The 27,009-nt window shown below is 43.1% G+C and overlaps 1 protein-coding gene across 1 annotated transcript; it reads left to right on the top strand.

Moving 5' to 3' along the window:
- Window positions 1-7,995: 7,995 nt before the first annotated feature.
- Window positions 7,996-27,001, top strand: LOC143317763 (EMILIN-1-A-like; the record flags this gene model as incomplete). Its single annotated transcript, XM_076725763.1, has 8 exons — window positions 7,996-8,206; window positions 19,495-19,611; window positions 21,369-21,565; window positions 22,218-22,317; window positions 22,812-22,920; window positions 23,013-23,186; window positions 24,433-25,710; window positions 26,702-27,001. Coding segments are annotated over exons 1-8 (2,391 nt in total), but the record flags the coding sequence as incomplete, so codon positions are not given.
- Window positions 27,002-27,009: the final 8 nt, after the last annotated feature.

Raw genomic sequence — 27,009 nt, 5'->3', positions numbered from 1 at the left:
CAGGGCTTTTTAGTGCCTTTCACTTCATAGGGCCTCACACATGAGCCACTCATTCGAGCAAATTTGTTCTTAAGTGACACGTATGAGTTAGGAGTTTGTGATATTTTCTCATACTTTGAATTTACTCTTTCGTGTGAATGACGTTTATGTGGGTCCAGACCTGTCGTATAAGTCGTAGACGCACACTGGTCATTAAATATGAAACTGAAATGAACTAAAATTAGATAGCCTATATAAGAGCTCAAATAAACATAAAATGCAAAAATAATATTTTTTGCATGCCAATTTTCTGACAAGTTTTTTAGGTTCTGTTATTTTTATTGCCATATTTTGGCACAGAAACTTCTACATTTCAGTAGTTTTTAGGGAAAATGATCTCACTCCAGCTGCCTGAGCGTCCACAGTGTCTGCAGTCTCTGTCCAGCATCAACACCAGCAGTCAAAAAGCTCTAATGAAGCCACCGTGCACCACCTGCCCAGAGCCAAATAGACTGACAATGTTAGGGGCTAGCTGGTGGACATATTGGAGCATTTATTCTCCGTTCACGTATCATTCAAACCTTAATTACAAGCAGCTGAGTGGGAAAAACTGTCAGCCTTCAAGTTGTAATTGAGTATTATTATATATATATTGTGGATTTCTGACAGCTATGACGTCTTTGGTTGTACAAATGAGGGAAAATAGAAATTAGCCTCCATCTAAATGAAATCCAATAGCCACACTAATGCATTTTTTCAGTTAATTTAAAAGCAGCTAGAGACTGTTTGGATCTGGTTTCACTTCACTCTATATGCAACACAGAAAAGTAGCTAATATAAACTTTTTAAATGGTTCGACTACAATGCTAGCAGTGGGGTTTCCAATAATGTATGAACACTCCAGAGTCAGAATAATGGGGGTTCTTCCTATTCTTCTCATTCTGCCAATATTGTATTGATGCAAAATTAGCAGCTAAAGAGCCATGTGTCCCTCAGGAGTTGGTGGAAACCAAAACTGAGCTAAAATGAGATTGATACTGGACTATCAGTCAGATCACCTGAAACACAGTTCCAAGTAAATGCTAATGTTGCTCGATGTTTGGTCTATGTGTAAATAGGGGCCAATACATTTTTATCTTTGCTACGCTTTGAAAAGTCTCTAAGTGCTATCAGACAGGGCAGTAGGCCCGCTAGTTGCGGTTTATTATTTTATTATTAAGTGTTACCAGAAAATGTCTGATCACCTCAGTTGAATTGAGCAGGATTAAAGAAATGAAACGTAACATTCATCACCCTAACAGCGCAGTAGCACCTTGATTATGGTCCAAGAACGCAGCTCAGGTTATGGATCATTACTGTGGGATTTAAATCATGCTGCCATTTGCCTCCATATCTCTGCATCATAAATAATTCCTGTCATCACACAGAGGCGAAGAAGTGAAGTTCAGGTTAATGAACTTGCGTTTTGCAAGGGCAGGGTGGGGGGGGGGGGTCACTACAAAACTGAGTGCACTTACATTACCTTTGTTGGAATGTGAACGCACCACATTGTTATTGCCCATGAAACAGCAGCTTTGTCATGATAGTGACTCTGATGATTAGCACTGAAAGCACCTTCTCAGTCAAAACATGTGACCACGCTCACATCTAAGTTTGCTCCTTGTTTGTCTTTGTCTGACAAGGATTTAAGGACGATGAAAGTCGAGATACGTTTCAGGGACAGTGGCTGCTGCCGTGAGTGGAAAGTCTGGAAAAGCATGAAGGTACTTTGTGTATAAGGGACCTGGGTTTGCTTTGGACTACTGTATGTTTGCAGCACACACACACTGCAGTGTGACTTATGAATGTGGGCTGTCTTGTAAGTACATGTGGTCTGGGCATTTAAGCCCCAGAAGAATAAAGTAAGCCAGTGAGTCCAGAGCTTGACTGTAGCCTGACAGAACTACACTCTAAAGACACCTCCCCCCGAGCCTCAAGTCTTTTCTGTGCAGCCGAGCATACACACACAGCAGCGGAGGCATTTTAAAGGTTCCTCCAAAGTGCGAAATAACAACTGGGGGTCTCCCATAATAGTTAAAGCAAACAAAACACCCTGACCTGCACAAATGTGAAATGCAGGCCAAGCCTCAAAGAATGTCAACATGGCAGCCGCAAAGCATCGGAAACATGCGTAAAACACACACACACACACACACACACACACACACACACACACAAACAAAGTCTAGATAAAGGCTATAAAGGAAGCAGTGGGAGTAGATAGAAAAGGAATGGGGTACAATGGGGACAATAGCAGGGCACAGAATTGAAGTTTTTCAAAGTACACACAGTTCAGAGTTGTACACTAACGGTTTAGAGGAATGGTGCCCTCATCGACACATATTGTATGTTGCTACAACAGAAAGCTTTGTTGTTTGTTTTGTTGTATGGCCTAATCCTGCCTATTTATAATGGCAGAGAAACAGTCCTACCCCCCCCCCCCCACCCCGCAGGAATGTTAATCTTCCCGAGGACTTTGGTCAAGAGTCCAGTGGCCCAGCCAACAAACGCCACACAGCTGACAGGGTCGATCCAAGTACATCCCAATGCAAGTTGTCTCTTTAAGGGAGATGCAATTAATCGAAAGCCACAGGAAAGGAAAGAAATGCTGTCCAGTTGCATTCTTTCAAAGCAGCCTCACAGTGCAACCACATAAACCGATGAAAGTGCCAGAGATTCCAGTGAATTGAGGCTAACTGTGAGCAGGGAAAGCAGAAGAAAGTCATCGGCAAGTTTCCCCCTGCAGCATTTGCAGGAGAAAAGAAAAGTTAACAGCACATAAACTGAAAGAAATAGCCTGTCACACTGTCGAATGGTACAGAGCTCCCCCTGGACGGGGGCTCTTGGGTATCTTTATCATGAACGTTATCACCGCTTGGGAACTCGAGGAGGGGCAAGCTGTGTCGACCCTGAGAGACACGGAACATGGAGACAAGAAACACTTACATTCAAACGCTTTCAAAAAAGCTTATTTTTGGGCGTATTATTTTAGTCTTATTTTTATTAGCCATGCTAGCAGCGTGGCTATAGGGATGTCTGATTACTCTCTGAGCCGGTACACCACTTTGGTCCAACTAAAATATTTTCAGAGACTATTAGATGGATTGTATTGCACATTTTTACAGACATTCATGGTCCCCAGAGGAAAAAACTGTCTACTGACTTTGGTGATCCCGTCTCTCTTTTTCCATGACATTTGAGGCTTTGAGTGAAATATCTACTCTTGTGTAACTATTCCATGGATTGACATTAAATTTGGTTCAGACATTTATGAGCCCCTCTGCAGGCCTGGATTGGCCATTGGGAGCACTGGGAGAATCCCTTGTGGCCTGGCAACCTGATTGGTGATAGGCCAGTGTTAAAAAGAGAAAACAACCCAGGACAGTTACAGTCCCTCACAACTGTCAGCTGGAAGTGTCTCCAGAAGTCCAGTCAGAGCCCTGAGGAAATAACAAACACTGCAAAAGTGCACAAGAATGATATATGTAATCTTTATTCCTGTTGCCTTAATCATGTGCAATTGATGTACTCTGGAAACTGAAGACACTTGGCTGTTTTGATGTTTCTCTAAACTAAAGATGTTACTGGCATAAACAGGAGACAGGAAATATATTTCAACAAAACACTAACCGTATACATGATCTGTTGTGAATGGAGTGAATGTGGACATTGGCCTGGACTGATGTTAGACTCCCAGCCTGAGTTACCGTCCCAGTCAGGCTCTCTCTGGATGAACAGTAATATCTTGATCCATTAACTTCTCAACCAGCACCTTCAGCAGGTCAAATTTAAAATCTGTCCAATACTTCAGTTTATGCCCAAATACCTGCAAAACTGATGACAATCCCATCAGCCTCAGCTGTGCCAGTTATCAAATGTTAGCATGCTAACACACTAAACTAAGATGATGAATATGGAAACAAAATATCTGCTAAACATTGCCACGTTAGCATTGTCATTGTAAGCATGTTATTATGCTAACTTTAGCAATTTACCACACACCTGTGCAGTGCAGCCTCATAGAGATGCTAGCATGGCTGTAGATTCTTAGTTTGTGTATGAAATCAATCCCTTTTTAACATACAGTGCAATAGATGTCCTGTTGTTACCCTTTTTTGAACTGTGTGAATTGACTGACTGCAGCTTTATCCACTATACAGTAGACCTACCCTCAAAATGTTCAATGATACAAAATGTTGCATGACTGAAATCTCAATCTAATGCTCACTATTGAGTAAGCTATTCATTGTTGATCATATATGGAGTTCTGACTGAGTGAAGAAATGAGTGATTTCAGACACAGTTACCATCTGAGAGCAGCACATGGAATGACTTGTGTTACTGGTGTTCATTCATTCATTCAGTTCAGTGTTTTGTTTGTTTATGATGGATGATTTCCACACTTAGCTTGCAGGCAGTCTTATTATAGGAGCTATCATGCTCCTCTCGCATGGTAAAGGGAGTTAAAAGTTATTAAGTTGAAAACCAGCTTCAAAAAGTGCTCCACGCACTCTGTCAGCAGCCTCCTGGATGATGAAATAGACTGTGTTATGCCCTGCACAGCTCACAGAGGTTGAATGAACTTCAGTTTGTTTGAAATGTGCAGTAGATAAGCTGGCGACACCTGTCTCTAATTGACACACAGGCTAATACCAGAACTCCCAAACTCCAAGTGGTACTAATTTCCACGTCTGATTCTGGAAATGTGACAGATTAATCTTGGCAAGCTTTGGCTTCAGAGAAGGAAGTCATTTAGGGCAGGAATTTGGCTGAATTTGAACAGGGTGTGACAGTGTCCATATGTATCTCTCCAGATTCATTGCTTTTTTTTAAGATCTATTGTTAACAAAGGGGAAATGTGAACAGCAATTTGAACATTCTTACAAGATGAATGTCACCCTTCTTCACGGCCTTCACCCTTTCTTTCAACTCACCCCCATCTGAGTTCTTCTTCTATCTGGATTTTGTCACGGATCACGTGGTTCGTGAGGCTTCCCGTTTACGCTCAGCCTTATCACTCACACTACAGCTTGGCCAGCTTCTCACACAAGGCACAGATCATTTGAAAAGTGCAGCAGCCAAGTAGCAGCCTGTAGCTACAGTTAATGAGCCATAAGCCTTTTGAACTAAGTACAGTGGGCCTCCGTTCACCAGGCACAGGTCAACACTTCCCAATGCGCTTCATATATTCCAACTTTTGTCTGGCAAGCATTTTAATGCATTGTTTTGTGTCGACCCAAAAGGGTCAAGGGTTTGTGTGCTGGAAATCCACTTTACGAGTCCTAACTTAATGTGTGCGCCAGATACTGTCAATCTGTCAACTAGATTTAGACTGATAGTGGGTTACCTGCTACAGTGGATATAAACCACCAAGACAAATACGGCAGTCATGAGCAAATGTGGCTTCTACACTGGCACTGTAATGTAATGTCTTGGGTTTGTATGGTTGAGGAATACTGGAATTAGATACCAGATAACTGCTTTACATCATGCATGAACGGGTAGTGGTCGAATGCTTCGTTAACAGTCTCATCCTCCTCAGTATGCCTGGATATGCTCTCAGTGGGGAGTCGCAGAGTCTGTGACAGAGCAGCTGGGAGAGCTGATCTCATTAGTGGGCTGATGGGAGGATTGCTGAGCTGGGCATTCCACTGTGGCAGCATTGGAGGAGATGCACAGCTTTCTGTGGGTAAAACGATGGAAATAAACTGGGAGAACAAGGCAACACTGGGAAAAGACAATAACCCTGACAAAAGTTCTTATAAAGGTTGGTCATGAGGAAAAAGAAAGTGCCCAGGCCTCTATGAACATGAATAATGAAACACAGTAAAGAGTCAGCCAGTTTGTCTTTTTGTTTCCTTTTGACCCACAGAAAACTACCCTGACACATGGCCAGATGTGGTTTAACATGCTGTACTTTACTGAAAATGAACTGGAATATCAAAGAATGCAAACTGGCGTTGAGCACTGTATCTCTGAACTGAGACTGCAGTAGTCTATTTTTAACTTTTTGGCATGTACGCTATATTTGGATACAGATAATGACAGGAAAGAGGTGCAAGGGGAACTGAAGAGCAATGTAAATCATAGCAAGGAGTCAAACTGTCTCTTGGCTGCGGAGCACAGCATCAATCACACCTCGGGAACAGCCTCTTTATCCAGCAGATAAGAAGTTGCTACTACGTGCTGTGTGTGTCTGTCCCATGAGCGGGGTCGTTACATGTCGTCCACTGACTGAAATCTGCTGTACTGATCAAAAGGGAAACAGGGCAGACAGGCTGATTGTGTTAAAATTGACTGTGATTATGGACACACACACACACACACACACACACACACACACACACACACACACACACACACACACACTCCTCTCTTTGCTAAATGTATTTGAATCTATCCGCTGCTCAATGCTTGCACTTTTGGTTTTCTTTTTGCTGAATTATTCACCAGTGCCAAACTCTGGCCACAGTAAAAGGAAATGAAAGTAAGTTATTGTGAGTCTAGAGAAAAAAAATATCCACCGGAGGTTGAAAGTTCATTCTTGAGCTTTGGTTCACATCACAAGATCATCGTCAGCAGATGGAGTTTGACCAGCTGTCGTTACTGTAATTGGTAAAATTTACGTATCTTTGTGCATTTTAATGAATTCTTGTCCACGTTGATTTAAGAGTTGAGACTGATGGTTTACTTGGTTTAGAAACAGCAGTTGACGAAACAATCTCATGTTGACTTGTTGTACTTTTAAAGTGAGACTGTGTTACTTTGAAAAGAAGAAAAAAAAGGTTCGGTACAGTCAGAGATTCGGCTCTTAAAGCCGGACCTGGTCTGGTATGACCAGTAGCTTCTGTTTGCTACTGTTAACTAGCTCTCCATAGATATAGCTGTGGGAGTGACTTGATGGCTCTCCTCCATCTCTGTTACATCTAATCTACATTTTAGGTTAGTCAGCGCTGATGTCTCTGAAATGCCTAAATCAAGCAAAGTCACATAGAGCCTTGCTTTAAAGTTAATATGTGACAAACCCCTTAAGTGCTCTGAAAAATGGAAATTTAAACGACAAGAAATAGTATCTTTAATTTAAACTACCTACATTTCTACGACAGCTGGGCAAAGTCCATCTGCAGAGGAAGATCATGTGACACAATTGAAAGCTGCAGAACATCTATAGACTGTGCTGTTTTGCCAATATTGTTCAGAAATGCATTTGAACATAGACTCCATCCACAAAAAAATAAACTCTGGACAGCACATTTATGTCCCAAAATCTGTAGATATAAACACTGAGAGGAAAGAAGCAGAGGTGGACACATTCAGGCTGAGTGTTATGGAGTCAAATATAGGAAGACACATGAGACCTGAATTATTCAACACAATAAAACAATACAGATGTCATTGCTCATAACAAAATATATAATACTACCACCCTAGCACACCTGGACAGTTGGAGACAAGAAAATACAGAATATGTGCAATGTTCCCATAGTGGAAGTTTGTTGAAAGTTGTTGAAAGTCTTCTGGAGTTTCCCTCCTTCTCTTGGACCATCCTCTTTGTTATTTGTTGTAAAGTTGCTTTGGCAGAGCCAGAAATGACCTGACAATGGCCAGGAAGCATGCTCAGTGGAATGGAGCTGAAATGAGCTGAGCTGAGCTGAGTCTTTAAGAGAAACAGAAGAGGTGAGGGTAGAGGGAAGGAGAGGGACACACACACACACACACACACACACACACACACACACACACACACACACACACACACACACACACACACACACACAGAGAGAGAGAGAGAGAGAGAGAGAGAGAGAGAGAGAGCCCCTGAGCGGGCATGAGTGCTGTTGGAGCTCTGACAGGAAACTTTCCTCTTGTTGCTGCTCTCTGCAGCAGCAGTCAGACTCTGAAATGCACTTGACTGGACCGAGCGGAGCGTCTCACCCTGTCCCCCAGCCATGGCTCTCCATCATCCCGACCGGACAGCGCGCCAGTGAGGACGACAAGTAGTGCCCGGGAGACTTTTCGAGGATCAGCTTTGGGACTAAATGACATTTGTTTGTTTTTAACCCACGCTGGACATGAGGATGGAGACGGTGTTTTACCTGCTTGCCTTCGCGTTGGCCCGGGTTTGTTGGGGTCTTGGGTATTCGGAGTCCAGTATTCAGGCGGGACAGAGAGCGGCCAGCAGACACAGGTAGGATCAACACGTGTGGAACTGTTATGAGCGGCGGCGCGTTCACTTTTAGCCGTGTTTTTACCAGAACAAGAGCATCGGAAGAAATGTTTATTTATGAAGAATTATGATTGGTGATGAGGGACCCCCTCGCTGCTCCTGTCACGTGGTTCCCAAAGTGCGGACCCTCTGGGGAAACAGCAATTAATTAATTTATAAAGTGATTGCACGATCCAGCTACACACGTGAGGATTTGCTGTTTTTCCTCAGTTTTTAGATAACTATAATTGTGTTATCTTGTTTTGGACGTTAGTCTGATAGAAAATGATATTAAAGACGTCTGTTGTTCTGGGAAAATTGACGGCGTGAATGAAAATAATCTTTAGTTGCAGCCTTAATGTGTTAAACTACTAAGAGTGATATTATCAGCACCTACAAAATCTGAATGGGTCCAAATATGTAGCAGTAATATTATCATATCCTGAATGAACGTCTCTGTGTCCATAATGTAAAAATATCATTGATATCAGAGGAAATATTTTGTTGGTGATTACGTCCATTACTTATCACGGGGCCCCCTCCTTGAACTGGGGGGTGGTGGGTCGATGGCTGTCTGTGATGATTCAGGGGGCCCAGAGCTAGACAGGGCTTACAGGGATTATAGATATTTACTGTTTCAGGGCCCCAAGTGAAACATTTTCAGGGGGCCTAGAATTCTAGCAGCACCCCCCAGCTTCGGCCTTGTCAGAGGGAAATTTATCATTGTGGCAAACAGCATCTTCCAGTCAAGTAAAGGTGAATGGCTCTGCGGGCGGGTGACAAGTTGCAGGGATACTGAACTTGAACTCATAGTTATTAATCCAGGCGACTGATAACATATAATGTGGAGTTTTAAATTGAGTGACTCAGATTTAGGAGTCTTGAACTGCCATCTTGACCTCTTTTATGGGACAGTAAGGAAATCATTTAGATCTGAGTAACTGTTGATTAATAGTCGCTCATAAATCGGTGACGGCCGTTAGAGCCCCTGCTCATAAAGCTGTTAATATTGTCAGTGAGCCAACACATGTATATTTTTATCGTGCTGTTGCAGCCCCATAGTGTGTTACTAGCATGTAATTGAGCTTCTGCCTGAGGGCCCCATGTGTGGACGACCCCTTCACCTCAATGGACAGATGTGTGTGTGTGTATGTGTGTGTGTGTGTGACTTGTTTGTGTGCTTGAAAATGAATGAATGAGGAAGTTTTGGTAAACTGAATGACTGATAATGTATGTATGTGCACGTGTGTGAGTAAAAGGGGTCACAACAGAGTGAATGAATGACAGAGCCTCTCACATGTGGTATATGTCTGCCCGCATGTGTTTGCACTTAGCGTGTGTGTATGTGAGTATGCAAGGCAGGCCAAGCTTCTGGGAGCTGAGCTCCTGCAATATGAGCTTCTATCAGGTTTCTCTCCACATCAGAGCCCAGTGTGCTGCTGCTGCTGCTGCTGCTGCTGCTGCTTTGGCTGCCTGCTTTGGCTGCCTGAGTCATGAGATGACGACGGTTGGCCTCTTTGGTGTATGGTGAAGCTGAACTGTTAGCTAAAGGAAGTGAGCGATAAGAAGTCAAGAGGAGGCACGGTAGAGAATAGAAGAAGGAAAAACACACAGTATCTGAATGAGAGAGGGCTAGATTAGTGAGAGGAAGATAAGGAAAAAAGAACAACGATGAGGAAAACTGGCAAGACAGTAAAAGCAAGAGAAGATCTGGAGAGGAGAGGGAACCCGAGCAGGCGTGACAAGAGAGGATGGAAGAGTGAGAAAAGATGGGGAGGAGCAGCACGACAAGAGAAAAGACAGGAGACTGGATCTTTAAATGCCTTCCCCCTGCTGAAACCAGTAGGCTATGAAGGAGTCGGCATGGCTGGCCTATGACATACACACACATACAAACCACACACGCACACACAAACACAAAGTGACGCAACTGGGAGAAGAATGCGCTGGCCCGTGGCAACGCGGTTTGCCCCTCTGACATCTGTTTGAACTCAATTGATCTGTTTTGACAGATGTGTGAAGTATTCCATAAGTGGTAAAGGCTGCTGAATGAACTGAAGACATCCAGCAGGGGCCTTAGCGGCAGCTCAAGAGGACCCAGAGCTGTCCGACACATCTCCTGCCAAAATGTCAGAGCTGCACGTCATCCCGTCAGCTCCAGACAGTGACGGAGGAGAAGGGACGGGGCAGTGTGTTTGGGACTGGATGAAGGTTGACTGGTGATCTGCTTTGGCTCATGTATAGTGTGAAGGAGAAGACATTCGATCGCCACCGGAGGGGAGCAAGGAGTAGATACAGAGCATCTCTTTCTTTCTCATTAATCATACTTATTTCCCCTTCCACTTTTTTTCCTGTACATTAGCAGGGGCCATAAATAAATCCACACACATTACGCTTAGTCAGTCACTGGAGTTCCAGATGTTGTGTTGACGTGGATTTTTGTAGTTGTTTAAAATATAGGCTGTTTTTATGGCCTTCTGCCTTACACATTGGAACGGGAAAAACAGGAGAGCCAAGGAGGTGATTCAGGCCAGTCGTCAGAATAAAGTGTTGGCGTTCTATGTTTCTGCAAGCCATGGACACATTAAATATATATGTTTCATATGTATCATATCAACGTTTCTACGAGAGGCATCAAAGTGACATAGTTTACAGTCAGATGATCACCAAGCAGCAGACTACTGTTTGAGCCATGTTTGTGGCCAGAAGACCAGCTATTTTAAACCAAAACATGACGAGCTTTGGTGCCTAAACCTAACCAGACCTAAACCACAGCATTCATAACTGAAACATTAAGAAATGTAGAGTTTGAACATAAAGAAACAGAAAAGTTTCAACATTTGCAGAAACACACTATGCCAACATTTATTCTGGTGAGTGGGTTTGGGTGATGAGCTCTGACAAACAGTATGTTGTTGGGCCACTAATGCAGTTGTCTGCTCACATGATTTTGGCTAGGGCTTAGTTCAATGAGTGAATGCTATACGCTAAAGCATGTATTTGTATATAACAGAATGCTTCCAGCCTGTGGAAAGAGCTTAGAGAAGACCTGTTTCAGTGTGACAGTGCAACCGTGCTCAAAGCCAGGCCAAAAACAAATGGTTTTCCCAGTCTGATGTGGAGGTAGTTGACTGACTGACACAAACTCCTCACATCATCACCCAACACCTTTGTATGACTGTATCACCAAAAGTCAGGGTAGACTAGCCTTTGTCGTACACTATGTATCAAAGTCCTGTACAGATAGGTCTCCTGAACTAGAAAACTTCAGTGACCCTGATAACACCATAACATTTGTTTCAGTAAGAATGTTGGAAATATAAAATCACCATGGTAGACAATCTTCTTACTGAGCTAAAAGCTTGGAAAAAACAACATCAGGGGCTTATAAAGTACTAAAAGACACAATTTATCCTGACGGAGAAAGGAGAAAAGTCTCTTCCACTGAAGACAGTCCAAACCATGTCAAATCAAAGATGCTGCAGGACTTTTGACTCTTTGCAATCAAGTCTCTCCAGACACTCACTGCTCCTCTCGTCTACTCTTTTTGCTGACTTTGGTAGATATTTCCCTCTCTCTGCCTACATCCAGTATGATCAATGGCACTTACCTCATGCCTTTTTTTTTCTTTTTTTTTTTTGGTGGGGGGAATGTAGGAGGTCAGGAATTCATATACGCTAATGGTGATAGAGTATCTAAGGAATTACCCTTGAGAATCCAGCAGGGTTAAGCAATCTGTGAGCGAATAATTGTCCGTAATTAAGCTTCTTTTAATAATTGCTCTGGAGCAAGCTAATTGACCCCAATGGCTCCAGTGCAGCGCAAGTAGACTGCTGGCGCACAGTCTACTGTTGTGGAAGCTCAGACTTTAAGCTTTATTGCATGCAGAAACCTACTGCGGGTCAGCTAACAATGCCTGTAAATTCGCTTTGTGTCCATCACAAGAAAAATAGTGGACCTTTATCTGCACTTCAGGACAGTGATTCAAATGTGAGCCGCATTTTTTGGCTCTATGGATGATAATGTCAGTCTGTCAGCCAGTTGGTTGGTTTGGCCACCCCTTCCACACTGAAATATCTCAACAACTACTGGAGGACCACCATGAAGTCGAAATGTGTGGTTTTTAGTGAAATGTCTCAACGACTGTTGGATGGATTGCCATGAAATGTACTATAGAAAATCATCCCCTTCTGGGTGAAATGTAATAGCTTTCATGATGCAGATTACAACCAACTAAATACATACGTTGTGAGCATGTTAGCATGCTGATGTTGGCATTGAACTCAAGTAGCTCAGTAAGTATAGCCTCAGGAGGTGTTAGCATGGCTGTAGACTCTTAGTCTTGTTTCTTAGCTTTCCACAAGACGCAGCTGTGGCAAAACTTTGAGAGCATTAGCACCCGTATTTCTCACAACTCGCTATAAGATGGTGCGAAAGCCTGGTCACTACAATCGCAATAGCACACCAAAATGTGTCACCAGGCAATTAGACTGTAATAGGATTGTCCTCTTCTTGACCAAACCTTGGAAAGTATCCAAACTCACTTCATCTGTGTGATTTTCTGCTTTCTGCTAATTAGGGCAGTGAATAAATCTCATTATATATGGTAATGAAAATGTGGGAAAAGGGATCCTGTTCAGGCACAGCCATTGTGCCCTGTTTGCCATAGTTCCAAAGCATGCATTTCATTTGGAAGCTTTCTTAACTTGTTTAAATAAGGAGCACTATTAGACATTTGGATCCCTTCCCAATATTCACCCTGTCCTGCCACATGTGAACAACAGTAAACCTCCTCTGAACTTACTGGTTTGTACTTTAGAGCGACTAATAAAGCTTTACCTGCATAAATAGTCTGTGCTATTTTGAGCAACTGTGATTTTAAGGCTTTAAGGGAGACTTGTGTTTCAAATGCACAGGCCTCCATAAATGGTTAAAATTCAAGTGAGCCACAAAAAACCCTGCAGACGTCGGAGCCCTGACGTATCTGGGCAATAATGCTAAAGCAAATGGCAGTATCGTGGACATTCAATGTATATCATTGTGACTGCCAGGCTAAACAATCAGAGAGAAGTTTACACAGTCACACTGTCCACCGAGAAAATGGCGTGTGTGAGCGAGTAAAGCTGCATTTTAAGACAGCGCAGAGAGCCCGGAAGAATGTGCGTGTCTGCCTTTGTGTGTGTTAGTCTGTCGTTGTGCGATCGCTCAAGCGTGAGTGAGTGCACTCGAGTGTGCGTGTTGTCGTCTGTGACAGTCTGTGTGCTTTTGGGTGTGTGTACAGGGGTATACCTTTACAAGGATGTTGGAGGGGTGCTTGACCTTTGGGTCACAGTTCAAACAGTGAGACACACCCCCTTCCATCCTGCCATTCAGGCTGCTGTCGAAACCTTCCCTTGAAGCTAAATGATAGATCCCTCAACAATAGATGCCGCCAAGTGATTTCTTTGTTTAAGTATTAAACCTTAGCCCCCCCTTTATTCTTTCTTTCATTCTGTCTTGCACCTATTTACTCACCATGTTTTGTCACTGGCTATTACCCACAATTCTTCTCTGCTGGGCTCATGCAGAGACACTGTTGAATAAAATGAACCTGGTATGTGTGGGTTGAGATGTCAGACCGCAACTTCCTGCCTGACTATGAAGTGTCTGTCTGCTGTTTTATAAGGTGGGGAAATTTACTGGGAAATAAAGTGATGCTCAGACAGGTGCAGGAGTTCCACTCACGCTGAGTAATGGCCCAATAAATAAAAATAAGACGTGTACAATGGAAGTTTCACTGCTTGGTGCCCGGCAGAGAAGTAATGAAAACGTTCTTTGTATGTATGTGTTGGTAGGTGAAGGACAAAGTGTATGTGTATTCATTAACATGCATGTAAGTGTGTTTAGGCTTGTTTCCTGTGCTTGTTTGCGCATCTGTCTGGGTACACTTTATCATCATTTTTACATGGTAGGAAATCAACTCAGTACTTAGGTCTCAAAGACACACACACACAGTGAATTTAGGTCCAAAACACTGAATGTAAATACTGTATTAATGTGTTCACAATCTTGCTACGTGTTATATACACAGTCTAATACAACAACCTGGCAGTAAATCTGACCTTTAGCGAGGTTACAATGTTCATTTCTGAGAGATGTTGATTACATTTCAACAGAGTTCAAGTTGAATCAACACCTTTCTGAAACAGATTCAACAAAACCTCAACATTATAACTTTAATGCAGGTAAGATTCAAGTTGGGACAGAAGCATCTAAAGACTGGGAAAGTTGTGGAATGCTCCAAAAACACCTGTTTGGAACATTCTACAGGTAAACAGGTGATAGCATCATGATTCGGGCATCCTGGAAAGGCTCAGTCGTTCACAAGGAAGGATGGAGCGAGGTTCACCACTTTGTGAACACATGATTGATGTCTTCCCACTTGTAAAACCACAACATGGTGTTAGACAACCCTTTTGATACAAATTGTTTGGGTTTACAAGAGAGAAGGCATTAAGAAGGAGGACTAACCGGCTGGTTTGTCAGTCCATGTCTGGTTAACTTTCCCTCCTGTGATAAAGAGCAGCACACATCCGCTTTCGCAAGTTCTGTAAGGTTAGCATGAGACGGTCCCAAATGGGGCTAAACATCACTCCAGAATTCAGCCTGGTGTTTTTGGTATATTTAGGAACTTGGCATCTTCACTTGAATTTCAAATAAAGTTCTGCAGGTTTTAACGATGTTTGGTCGCACAGCAGGAGTCTGAAATGAGCAGTCCATGAGTGAGTCAGTGAGGTTCAAAGGCTTAAAAAACTTTAAAGAAAGCATTGTACGTTGTAGTTTTACATTTCTGTCTTTATCTGCAGCTGTCTGATACACATTCTACAAATACATATTGTGGTTAGAAACACGCAGTAATATGTGCAGGAACTGGACTGTTTATGTGCAGTGTTTTCCTGTGGTGCTGATATAGTAAAGGAAACAGGGAGATTAGCTACTGAATGTGCCGTGGAAGGCAGAAAAACACACACACACGAACACACACACTCTCAGATTTCTATTAGATTTGATTTTGAACTGTAATTTTCATGTTTAATTGGCATCAGTGCATAAAGGTGTATGGTTTTATGTTTAAGTGAAGTGTGTGTCTGCTTGTGTGAGTCTCTTGTGAATGCATGAATGTGTTTTGTACTGCGTTCTTTCTTTTAAATGTTGTGTGTGCGCTTGTAATTGTATTTTACACTTATTGAAAAGATGCCAAGTCGGGTTAGTGGACTTTCATCCGAGCAAATTCTCTGCTGCCATTTGGATTAATGAGATTTTATTGGATTACTGTTTGGAATGCTTAACATCACGCCAGTTAGACAGAGGGACAGAGGGAGGCCACAGGGTTTGGAGCAGAAATGTTCTGAAGGTGTCACCCCCCTGGTGCAACACAAGGCGTCCAGGGAGGCACACATAAACAAACTCACTGTAGGCTCTTTTGTGAAGGGCGTACGCCTACCCGCAAGCACACACACACACCCACAGACACACTCTTTCAAAACTAACACTTAGTCATCCTCCTACAAATATAAAGGCTCCTCTTAAGTATTTCAGCGGAGTGAGAAGCCCATGATGGAAAGATGGAAAATGAACCAGCAGGGAGGGCGGCATGTACACTAAGTGGGTGTCTGGAGGCTGCAGAGATGGAGGAGTTGTATGCATCTGTGTCTGCCCAGTAGTGAAAAAAGAGAGATGGTTAGGTTTATTTATATGTGACACAGTGCCTGTGCTCCATCAGCGGAGATAGGGTGTGAACGTTGCCAACTTTATGCTTTATCTGCTGTGTCTGTGACCCCGAGAGTTAGTAAGTCATGATAATAGATCGGCAGAGCTGCCCCACTCAATCACAGTGACAAAAAACCCCCCACAAAAAACAGCGTAGCTACAGGGGGAAGAGGCGGAGTTGTTTTGATTTTTCACCGCTGTCTTATTTTACATGTTCCCGATCCCTTCTGTGTTGGTCCAACTCCTGATGGAGACGTTAGATTCCCGTTTCTCAAAATCTTTGGGTCCAACATACACAGTGAAGCATAACAAACCGCAGATCAAGATAACCCAGCAAACCCGCACAGGGTATAATGCAATAAGGATCACTGCGATGAACCGCAAGACTCTGGAAAGACATGAGGGGAGAGACAGCTGTGTTTGGAAGCACTGACGTTGGCTGATTTCAGATGTGAGGCTGTGAAACACCAGCGCACCAAGCTCTGATAGAAACATTAAATAGAATACAAACCACAGACCAGCAAAGCACAATGTAATACAGTCCAATACTAAGCCAGAGGGAGGCCATGCGGAGCTCTGGGAAGACGCACAAATCTTTGCAAAGGGAGTTACAGAACTGCTGGATACTGCTGGACGCTGGTTGTTTGCAGCCAAATGACATTTACCTATGCTCGATTTGATATGACTCCAGGCTCGGCTGAATCCCTCCAAATTTCATATTTATTTCAAATCAGCTCAGAGCAATACTGTGCATACTGTGAGTATAGAGTTTCAGGGAGGGATTTTAACTCTTTAAAATGTGAACATCTACCAGCCAATGACAGGCAAATGTTCAGTCACTCAATAGTAAATTGTTATTTTGTGATACTGTTTCAATATTTTTCTAATATCCCACCCTGTGTGTGGACATTGTTGATAGGAGACAGACAGACTGTGTGTTGTTATTGGCTGTAATAAGCTCAAAAAGGAAACACAATATAAATAGTACAGTATTGCAATTTGCCCCTTTGCCACCTTGACAGAAAGTACCAGACTCCCTTAAGAAAGCTTTGAGTTTTTTGGAGTTAGGGGAAACTTTCTATACGTTGTGAAACGATGTCAAACAAGCTACGTCAAGTTCTCAAGCATTTGTCCCCTCTTGTCGGCAAAGTAATACATGATGTTATTCCTTTGTTTGTGTAAAAATTTGTCTCCCGGCATGTTGCTGTGATGGCCTGTGGGCTCCTCTGCTTCTAAAGTATGTTTTAACGTTACCTGCCAAGATACGCAGCAGATATTTGTGAGCACGCTATTTCAACTGATGTTTTTTGAAAGGATCCAATTTTCAATGAGGGTAAGATTGTCACATCTGACAAAAACAGTAACTGCAGTTTGATCTTTTGTTGCGCAGGGATAAAGTCCCCACACTCCCTTAAGAAACTGTGGAGTTTTGTGAGTTGTAGAGGCAGGGGAGACTTTAGCAACTTTGTGAAACACTGCCTATGACAAATCCTGAAATATGTGCCTGCTTGTATAAATTCGGCACTTACTTGAATGCTGACTTCTGCTCTCTGTCTTTGTTTTCTTCATTCATCATTCATTCATTCGGTAGTGCCAGAGGAATACTCGCATATTTGCATCATATCTTACTTTAGCAGCATAATGATTGATTGGACCTTTGCTGCAGCACTTGTGCCAATTAAACCCACCCACGTCCAATGAAATAGGGGCCCCCTGTGTCAGGCTTGACATGATTTGTCCATTGCAGAAGTGCCCCCCTGTGCTGGGTCTGTGGGGGTCTATCTGTGCAGTCAGCATATCAGGCAAGCAGGCCCTGATTGGGGTAGAGGCAGAAATCACTGAGGCAAACAAATTCTGTAAAACCAAAGCTAACTGTGTGGCTAAACCAAGATTGACCAACCCTTTGAACGTCGCTCGTAATTCCTGAGACAAACCTTCACAGGAGAGTCTGACAGTTTATTACTCCTGTTCACTTTCCCACGTACAGTAGCAACAGGAACAGGAGGTCATGAGGGGCAGGGGAGGATCGAAACATGATAAACTCTTTCTGTCAGTCGGACAGGCTGTGGAATGAAGGGGAGGATCAGGGTCTCGGGGGAACAGGGCAGAGGTGTAGTCACACAGGGGAGATCGAGAAAAAAAAAACAAGTGGAAAGGATGAGAGGGGAGGACGAGATAATAAGCAGAGATGTACAGGGAGAAATGCAGGTGGACAGGGATGAAGTGAAAGTGACAGCAAGGGTGAGAAAAACAGTGAGATGGGAAGAAACTGATCCACACAGACAAGGAGAGCCCGAGAATGAAAATAGAATGAGTTCCACGGGAGACGAGTGACAGACAGAAAGAGACATAGAGAGACAGACATGAAGACGGACAAAGAGGAGAAAGCTGCTGATTGACTCTCCAGCATGAAGGAACTCCTTGTACGCTCCAACTTTTATCTCTAAAGCCTTCAGAGTTCTGCTCAGATGAATCTGAGAGCGACACTAATTGGCCCTAATAACCACCGGGGAAACGGCATTGGATGGGGGATTCTGGGTAATATGACAACGATGATAGAAAGGACTGAAGGACGTCTGTGTTGTAAATCTCTCCGCAGTTGTTATTAAGAGATATCTGAGGGTCAAGGGCGGTCAGAGGGACGAGGACAAACCGGGCAGCATGTAGACTGAGGAAGTGTGTGCGTGTTACTAATTCTGCCCCTTTGAGTTTTACAACATGTTTATATGGACATTTTTGTTATGTTGCTCATAATGACAAACTCACCACGATTTCAGGCACAACAGGCAGCTGTTTTTAAGTGAGTATTATACTAAGACGGTCGAAAGCACGTGAATCTGAGCTTTAACACACGTGTTTGATATCAATCTTCTGCTCTCACTCTTGAACGGAAAGCAAATAAGCATGTTTCCCAACATGCTGAAGTATTCCTTTATCCCAGCGGCCAATTCCAGACACACTCTTATTATTTCATTTCATGTAAAGCATCTCAAATGTTTGAAGATTAACATGGAATTATACACATCTGAGAGGCAAGACATTTTATTCTCACTGTCATGTTATTTTTGAAATGAATGTAACCAATTAGACATGGCTATGCGGCATAAACACTGGTGTGTGTGTGTGTGTGTGTGTGTGTGTGTGTGTGTGTGTGTGTGTGTGTGCGTCTTTGTGTGGTTTGGGGAGGCATACAATGGTCACCATTGTTGCAATCATGCAGTTATCCTGAACTGATCTGACATTTGCACCACCATTCTCTTGAATGTTGTACAGAATAATAATCAGTGAGGGGTTTGAGATATTATCTTGAACCTCCCTGTGGAGCCTCACAGTCAACAAGTGACCACAGTTTTCATTATTATTTTTACTTTTTGCCTGGAAACAAAGAGCAGCGGCGGAGTGAGTAGGAGGGCTGCTGTGTCTGTGTCAGCACCTGACTAAACTGACGGTAAACTGGCAGTCATCACACAGTTATTCATTTGTCATTTCCTTTTTGCCTGCTTGCGTGTGTGATTCCACAGGAACTGGTGTGCTTATGTGGTGACACGCACTGTTAGCTGCGTGATGGAGGATGGGGTGGAGACGTACATCAAACCAGACTATCAACGCTGTACCTGGGGCCAGTGTCCCAGAGTTGCGTGAGTATTTTTTACTGTCTTCTTTCGTATTTCATGTCTCGTCCGGTTCTTCCTCTCTGGAGCTGGAATCTGATCTGTATTCAGCCTTGCTCCTCCAGCTTTCTGCCCTCAGTCCTACAGAAGTCTGTATCCTCTATTCATCCATGTTCTCCCCCTGTTTCCTGTCTGTGGATACTGAATTCACTCAGCTGTTTTCATTTTCTGTCCGTCCTCTCTCAGGAGAGTCTGCTCAGGAAGGTGTCTGGTTGTGTCTGGGCTTCTGCTGCAGAACATCGCTACAGACATAATTACAGCTCAGTATTTGGCTGATCGAGTCCAGCAATGACGTACTAGTCTCAAACTCACACGTACCACTGTGGTAGAGCTCCAGTAAGCCTGGAGCTAAGCCTGTAACAGATTTGGGGATATCCAATATTACAAGCATTGCAGCAAATTTACTATAGATGTGATTGGTTGAATGAGTTTTCCAAATGTGGATGTTATGCTAGCAAGGCAGCATTAATCAAGTGCTCCTTTTTCCCCCTTTGAAGTTTTCGCCATGTTGTTCGACCTTGGCTTGGCTGCTTGATCCCCATGCTTGCCAGGGGCCTTGGCCTAAACCTGGGCTATGCTAAGAATGAAGCCAACAGAGGTTCCAGGCACCACAGTCTAGTCTCCTGCCCTGTAAAAAAAAAAAAAAGCCTCCTTCTTACTGTCTCTTTTCCTTTTTATGACTCTCCTCCTTTCTAGCTCGTTCTCTAGCTCTACCAACTCCTCCTCCATGCCCTGTTTTTGTTTTTCCTCTGAGAGTACGTCGGATCCCTTTTTCTCACGCTCTCAGAGCAGGGAGCTGGAAGATGAAATCTTTTCTATGGCACAGAAAAGGCTCTGGGATACCTACAGTGATGTTTGCGGGTTGGCGTAAAGGAGAGCAACGTGCTGAACTTTCATAGTCAGGGCTTGTTAATGTGCCTGTGACGCTGCCATAAATCTTTATTGAGACTTCCGGCCAATTCTGGTCTATTTATTGCATCGTTACTGTAACAGGGAGTCGCTTCACTCTCAGAACTAAATCACACATTAATGATACAACTACAGAAGAGCTATCCAAATAAAACATTCTTGTTTTTTTCAGATTGCTCTGTGAATAACAAATGAAGATTTAGTGCTCGCTGAATGCAGCTGATTTCTTCTGGAAAATGGGACAAGAATAACATTTAAAGTTTACAAAGCACTCCTAATCCCATCCATCATCAGTAAATGATTTGCAGATATTTCCAGACATCGAATGACTCAGTGTACATTAATTTTAACAGTGCACAGTGGTGGTATTCAGCACGGGGGTCAGGGGCCGCTATAGGTCCTTGACTTGATCGCTGTACCAATTTGAAATCTCAAGCCTAAAGGGTCTGCAGACATACTATGCTGTGAGGCTGTGCTTACTGTACGCACAGCAGTGCTTTGAGCTGAATGCAGACATCAGCATGCTAATATGCTCAAAACGGCAATGCTAACACAGTCATATTCATCCTGTGGCAACCATGACTGTAGGAAATGTCATGGCAATCCATCCAATAGTTACTGAGATATAACACGATGGCTAAAAATTATCATGAGTCTATCTTTAGAAAAACAGATCAAGTCTTAGTCGTGTCTCCTTAGTGTTAAATCTTAAGCCAAGTCTCAGTTTTTAAGTGGAGAAAATCAGGTCTTATCAAGCCAGAACAAATAAAAATCCAAATGACATTTTGTATGTGAAATTTCCATTTCATCCTCAGCTACCGGACATACAGGAGGCCAAGGTATAAGGTGGCTTACAAGATGGTGACAGAAATGGAGTGGAAGTGTTGCCATGGTTACTCGGGGGAGGACTGTCACGATGGGCCAAGGGTGACCACTGACACTCAGGTCAATGGAGGGCGACCCCGCGTCACGCAGACGGGCTACAACACCGGCAACGGACAGAGAGGAGAAGGTAGAGATGGGAAGGAAATCCAGACTGCTTTGACTGGAAATACGTTTCTTTTATGTCATCAGGAATTTATCCATTTTGTGAAATAACATCAAAACTGTAACATGCTGAAGATGTTGATATTTTCTTACATGTATCTTGTCAGTATTTATACCTCAAGAATAAATGAGTGACTGCTTCTGACAAAAAGATTTCAACAGATCTAAGATGATACATAACTGTCGAGTTATGTGGTGTGTTGACTTCATTTACAGCCCCTGAGAACTTGGTTTCAACTGTTAAATATTCATGACTAGATAAGCAGCAATCAGAGTTAAAGTTTGGGAAGAAAAACTGTTGAACACTCAGGAACTAGCTAATCAGCTTTATCGGGACTGTGTGGATCTGGTTTCATCGGCACTTGGTGGACTGGGAACATAAGTGAACAACCCCCTCACCTGTCATCACATTTTCATTCAAATGTTGCTAAACTGATTGATGCACAAAAAAAAACATGAGTGCAAATGAGTCCGTTCCCATGTTGGATGGTTTTCCAGTGAGGAAAGTGTAGACAGACACACAAATACAGAAATGTTTTCATTTCTCAAGCATTAAATATAAAATCTGAGACTTAAAGTCTTTCATATTGGCTGTTAATCCTTTTCTCTGGTGACAGGTGACACTGAGAAGATCAAACAGCTGGAGGAAACCATCCGTGGTCTGACCAAAGACCTCCACAACATGCAGACCACCATTCACGGCATAAACCAGAGGCTGTACGTGTTGTTTTCGATATGTCGTGTACATGTTTTATTTCATGGAGGGCATTCACCTGCACACCCAAATCCTGTTTATGGTCGGGAAACTCAGACTCGCTAGTTTTTGTTTACTCACATCTCCCAGAACACCTAATATACAGCACACTGTATATCATTTCGTGTTTATTGTAGTTTATTTCAGCAAGTCCGTTATTTGAGAGAGTATATGCTTGTTTATTAATGCATATAGAGAGATTTGTGTAGGGTAGGAAGATATAAACAGTCAAGCCTCAACAAGAAGTTAATAGGATGCTTCATAAATTCACTGAATATGTCCAATATGTTTGACTTAAACTGCACATGCAGAATTGATGAAAATTAGACTAAATCTCTTCTATCCTCCCATCCTCTCCACACACTACTTTGATGTCATATATTATTGAACACATGCTTCTTTTTTATGAGACATGTTAGCCAAAACTTGAGGAAATCTCAACTCTCCTTCTGTGTAGGCCTGGTCTGAATGGGGCCATTGTCCCTGCTGACTCAGCTCAGCCACACATGAAGGAAACCATCAATAGCATCCAGACCAAGCTGGACCATCTCTACAACAGGACCCAGGTAAACAGCACCTCTCTTTTCACAGTCTTTATATTTAGGATTTAAATGTAAGGATATACCATTTTACTTTATGGTGCCATTTGCTTGTTCAGGTCCACGACCAGACACTGCTCAACATCAACAACCACCTGGTGAACGGAGGGGGCAATGAACTGGATGGAGTGGTCAGAGGAGGAGGACCTGGAGGAAACCAGCTGAACAGTCTGAAGGAGGAGATACTGACAGAGCTGGAGAGAAGGGTGTCTCTGTCGTGCTCTGCCTGCCAGGTGAAGCTCAGCATGCAAAAAATCAGATCTGAGAGCCTGAGACACAAAAATGACTCTTGCTTTGTTATGGCCATTTTGGGATGTCAATCTGTGTAATTTCTAGTTGTTTTCATAGCTGTGAAATGTCCATGTTTTTGCTTTGTGGTGTCTGCTGCCTAAAGCAATAAAATATATTTGCAGGCGGTGAGACAAGAAAAGAGCATTTCTGTGTAAGCCATTGCACTAAAAAAAATAGAATAAAACAAAAAAATACTGCAAAAAGAAAGAAAGAAACAAAGAACAATTAGAAAAGGAAAAATAGCAAGGCCAAAAACAGTTTCCAGGCAGGGTTTGGATTTAACATAAAACAAACAGTTTTATAAATCAAGGTTTTATTTATCATAGGCCTCAGGGCACAGACACATAAAATGGCTTTTTCTGCTACTTACCACCTCCCCTCTGCTCCTCACAGTTGTTTTGCATATTTTTTAATTCTGTTGCTGCTGTTGGTTGAAAACTGTGTTTAAACTTCAGTATTCAGATCCATATAAGAGATGAGGAGAGGCTGTGTCAACCCTTTCTGCCCTTTCCAAATCTCCCTACCGTATCAGATACACACTGAAACTGTTCTCCACAAATATTTTACAAAGTACTTGAGCATGTTATAAAAAGTATTATGGGAAAGTATATTTTTCTAAGAAAACCTATCATATGGATTCTTAAAGCAGAGCATGTTTAACATAAACATACAGTACTTGTATTTCTTTTCATTCATTTGCTTTCACTTTGCTGTAGGTTTACTGTAGCCTCAGTATGCACTGTGCAGCTGTATTGTGTTGCAAGAAATATTATAAAAATAAGCATTTCTCTTGGAGAACTGGCAAGGATCAGGAGCAAAAATACAGGCTTACCTCTTAGATTTTTAAATGGGAATGTTAAAACCAGTAACTTGCAACAGAGGTCTGGTCTTGGGGCCCTCTGGCTCCTTGGGCCCAACTGTTCAGTAATCCAGCCATGTGTGCTATATAAGTGCTGTGCATAAGAAGCAAAACAACCTTACAGTTAAGATTAAATTGGCCTCTGATTTAGATTAGCCATTTGTTGGCACACATTGTAGGTGTACAGCTTACTCACTTGAGGCACACAGGGGTACTTTGAAAAAGCTTAAAGGGCATTGGTCATTTGCAAGAACCTTTGCATGAGATAGCTGACATCATAAAACAGAAGAAAAAATAAGCACACTTCTTTCAATGCCCATTTCTTTTAGGCTGGTGTGGAGGACCTGAGGCGCCAGCAGCAAGAGGACAGGGAGCGGATCCAAGCCCTGGAGAAGCTGATCAGTTCCATGGACCAGCACCTGAGGCAGAGCCTGGACGTCTCCCGCCGTGAGACTGAACGCTTCCAGGCCTGCTGCAACACAGTCACTGAGCTGGAGAAGAGGGTGTCTGACGTAGAGGTCCGTGTCACCTCCACAGCTAACAAGTGTGACACAATTAAAGGGCGGCTGGATAAGGAGCTAGCTGGAACAGGTGGAGGGAAGGGAAGAGTGACAGAGGACAGGCTGAATGGCAGACTGAGAGAATTGGAGAAGAGGGTGAATAACACAATGAGAAAGACGGAACAGAGGTGTACGAACACTGGGAACAACATGAAGGACAACGTCCAGAGAGACGTCACGCAGCTGCGCAACATGGTCCTCGGTCGGCTGGATGACCACAGCTTTAGGATCGGCAAGATAGAGCTGGATGTGGCTGTTCTGGGAGATACGGTCACTGACCACAGCCGGCGTTTAAGTCAGGTGGAAAACATCACAATCTTCCTGGACAGAAGGCTAACATCAACCACAAACATGTGCAATGAGACCTGCGGGCCTAACGGTAAAGGCCATAAGACTGAGGACACTGTGAAAACCTTACAGTGGAGAGTCGTGGCCAACCAAGACGAGATTAAGAAGTTTAACACCAGGTTAAATGATTTGTCTATGACAGGGGACTCGCTGATTGACAGAGTGATCAACCTAACGCACGATGTCAAAAAGATAAAAGATATGACAGGGGAGAATGGCGAGCATTTCAACCGGATTGTCACAGAGGTTGAAACACTGGGCCGTGATTTTGAGGACTGTTCTGTCTGCAGCAGTGTAGAGGAGGACTTGCGCTTGCTCGCCAACTCCACCAACAGCGGCCTCAGCAAGTGCCAGGCAGAACTAACAGATCTGCGCAGAAAGGTTGACTCAGGAGAATCTGTCTGCTCTCAGGTGTGCTCCAACCTTCAGGAGGAGGTAGGGCGACTCAGAGAGGATGTGGAGGAGTGCACTGAGCAGTGTAGAGTCAACATAAATGACCTGAAGAAACGCCTGGATGGTCATAGTATCCATAATGGAAGATTAGGAGGGGATCTGAAGTCCATCCAAGGAGAGCTGGCTGGGGTCATGGGCACTTTTAACTCCATCAACAACACTCTGAAGGGCCTGGGAAGGACTGTTCAGATACACGGGGACACACTGACTGATCTGACCAACACCAAGGACAACATCCTCTCTGAGGTAAGATGATGTGGTGATGATACTGCTGCTGCAATTGCTTTGACAGGTATAATGTATGCTAAATACACTATCTTGGTTTAGCTAATAAGGTGCTCAACACAAAGCACAGTTGACGCAGATGAGAATGTCATTAGTTTTGCAGGTATGTGGTCATAAGCCAAAGCACCTCACAAATGAAATTGACCTGGGTGTGGTGGAAAAAGTGAAAACTTCTTGGATTACCAAAGTTATCACAGTTCATCCTGAGGGTGATTTGGATGTCTCTACCAGATTTCACAGCAATCCATCCAATAGTTGTCAAGATATTTCAGTAACACCCAAAAATATCAAACTGTTGCTGCTGCTAGAGGAAGAATCAAGTTCACCAAAGTCAGGAGGATTCAGTAAAGGCTGATATATATTTTCAGTGTGGACCAAAGTGGTGGACCGATCAATTGCAGTGCATAGCCATTCTGTCTCTGTGGCTACAACAGCAAAAATTAGAGAAAATAACCAGAAACTGTCTACATAATATGATCTTGTGACCCCTCAGATTTGTCTTTTGACCTCTTTTTGGGTTCCGAACCCCATGTTGGGAAGCACTGTGCCCCACAGAATTAAACAGAAAAGATCATGCTACTGTTTTGATTGTGACGATTGTAACTGTGCTGATGATCTGTTGTTTTATTAAACTGTATATACTGAAATCTAACTTTTCTTTATGGACTTTTAAAACAACATTATGTCAATCAAACATGGCTCGTGCTTATCTTGGCAACAGTGTTTTCACATCATGTTATTATAGTTAGGAAAATATTTGGGCATATTACAAACATACAAGTCTTCTTGTCAGACATGGCCGTGATAATATGCTTACATTTTTGTGTGTATAAGATACCATAGGAAAATAGATTGGAGCAAAAATGGAAAGAAGGTATATTTATACTTGAAATTTGTCTAAAGAAACTCAAACAAAATACACACATTAACAAGTATTTATATTCTCTACAAGGTGGACAATTTGCAGAAGGAGCTAACAGAGCACGTCGATGACTCAAGGATTCGATTCGGCAGTCTGGGCAAAGAGATCCAAATCATAAGGAGCAACTATGTGACAGAAGTCGGGGAGTGCCGACGGTCCAGCGATGGCCTGGACCGAAGACTCTCCAAACTGGAGGGAGTGTGCGGACGCCTCGACTCCTTTTCAGACAGCCTGGAGAGGATCAAGGAGGGCCTGAACCGACATGTGTCTGGACTGTGGAGCTGCGTTAATGGACTCAACGTCACCGTACTGTCTCAAGGAGATCTTATCGACAACAT

The sequence above is a fragment of the Chaetodon auriga genome, unplaced genomic scaffold (assembly GCF_051107435.1).
Source record: "Chaetodon auriga isolate fChaAug3 unplaced genomic scaffold, fChaAug3.hap1 Scaffold_301, whole genome shotgun sequence".
NCBI lineage: Eukaryota > Metazoa > Chordata > Actinopteri > Chaetodontiformes > Chaetodontidae > Chaetodon > Chaetodon auriga.
This window is presented reverse-complemented; position numbering and strand designations above follow the sequence as displayed.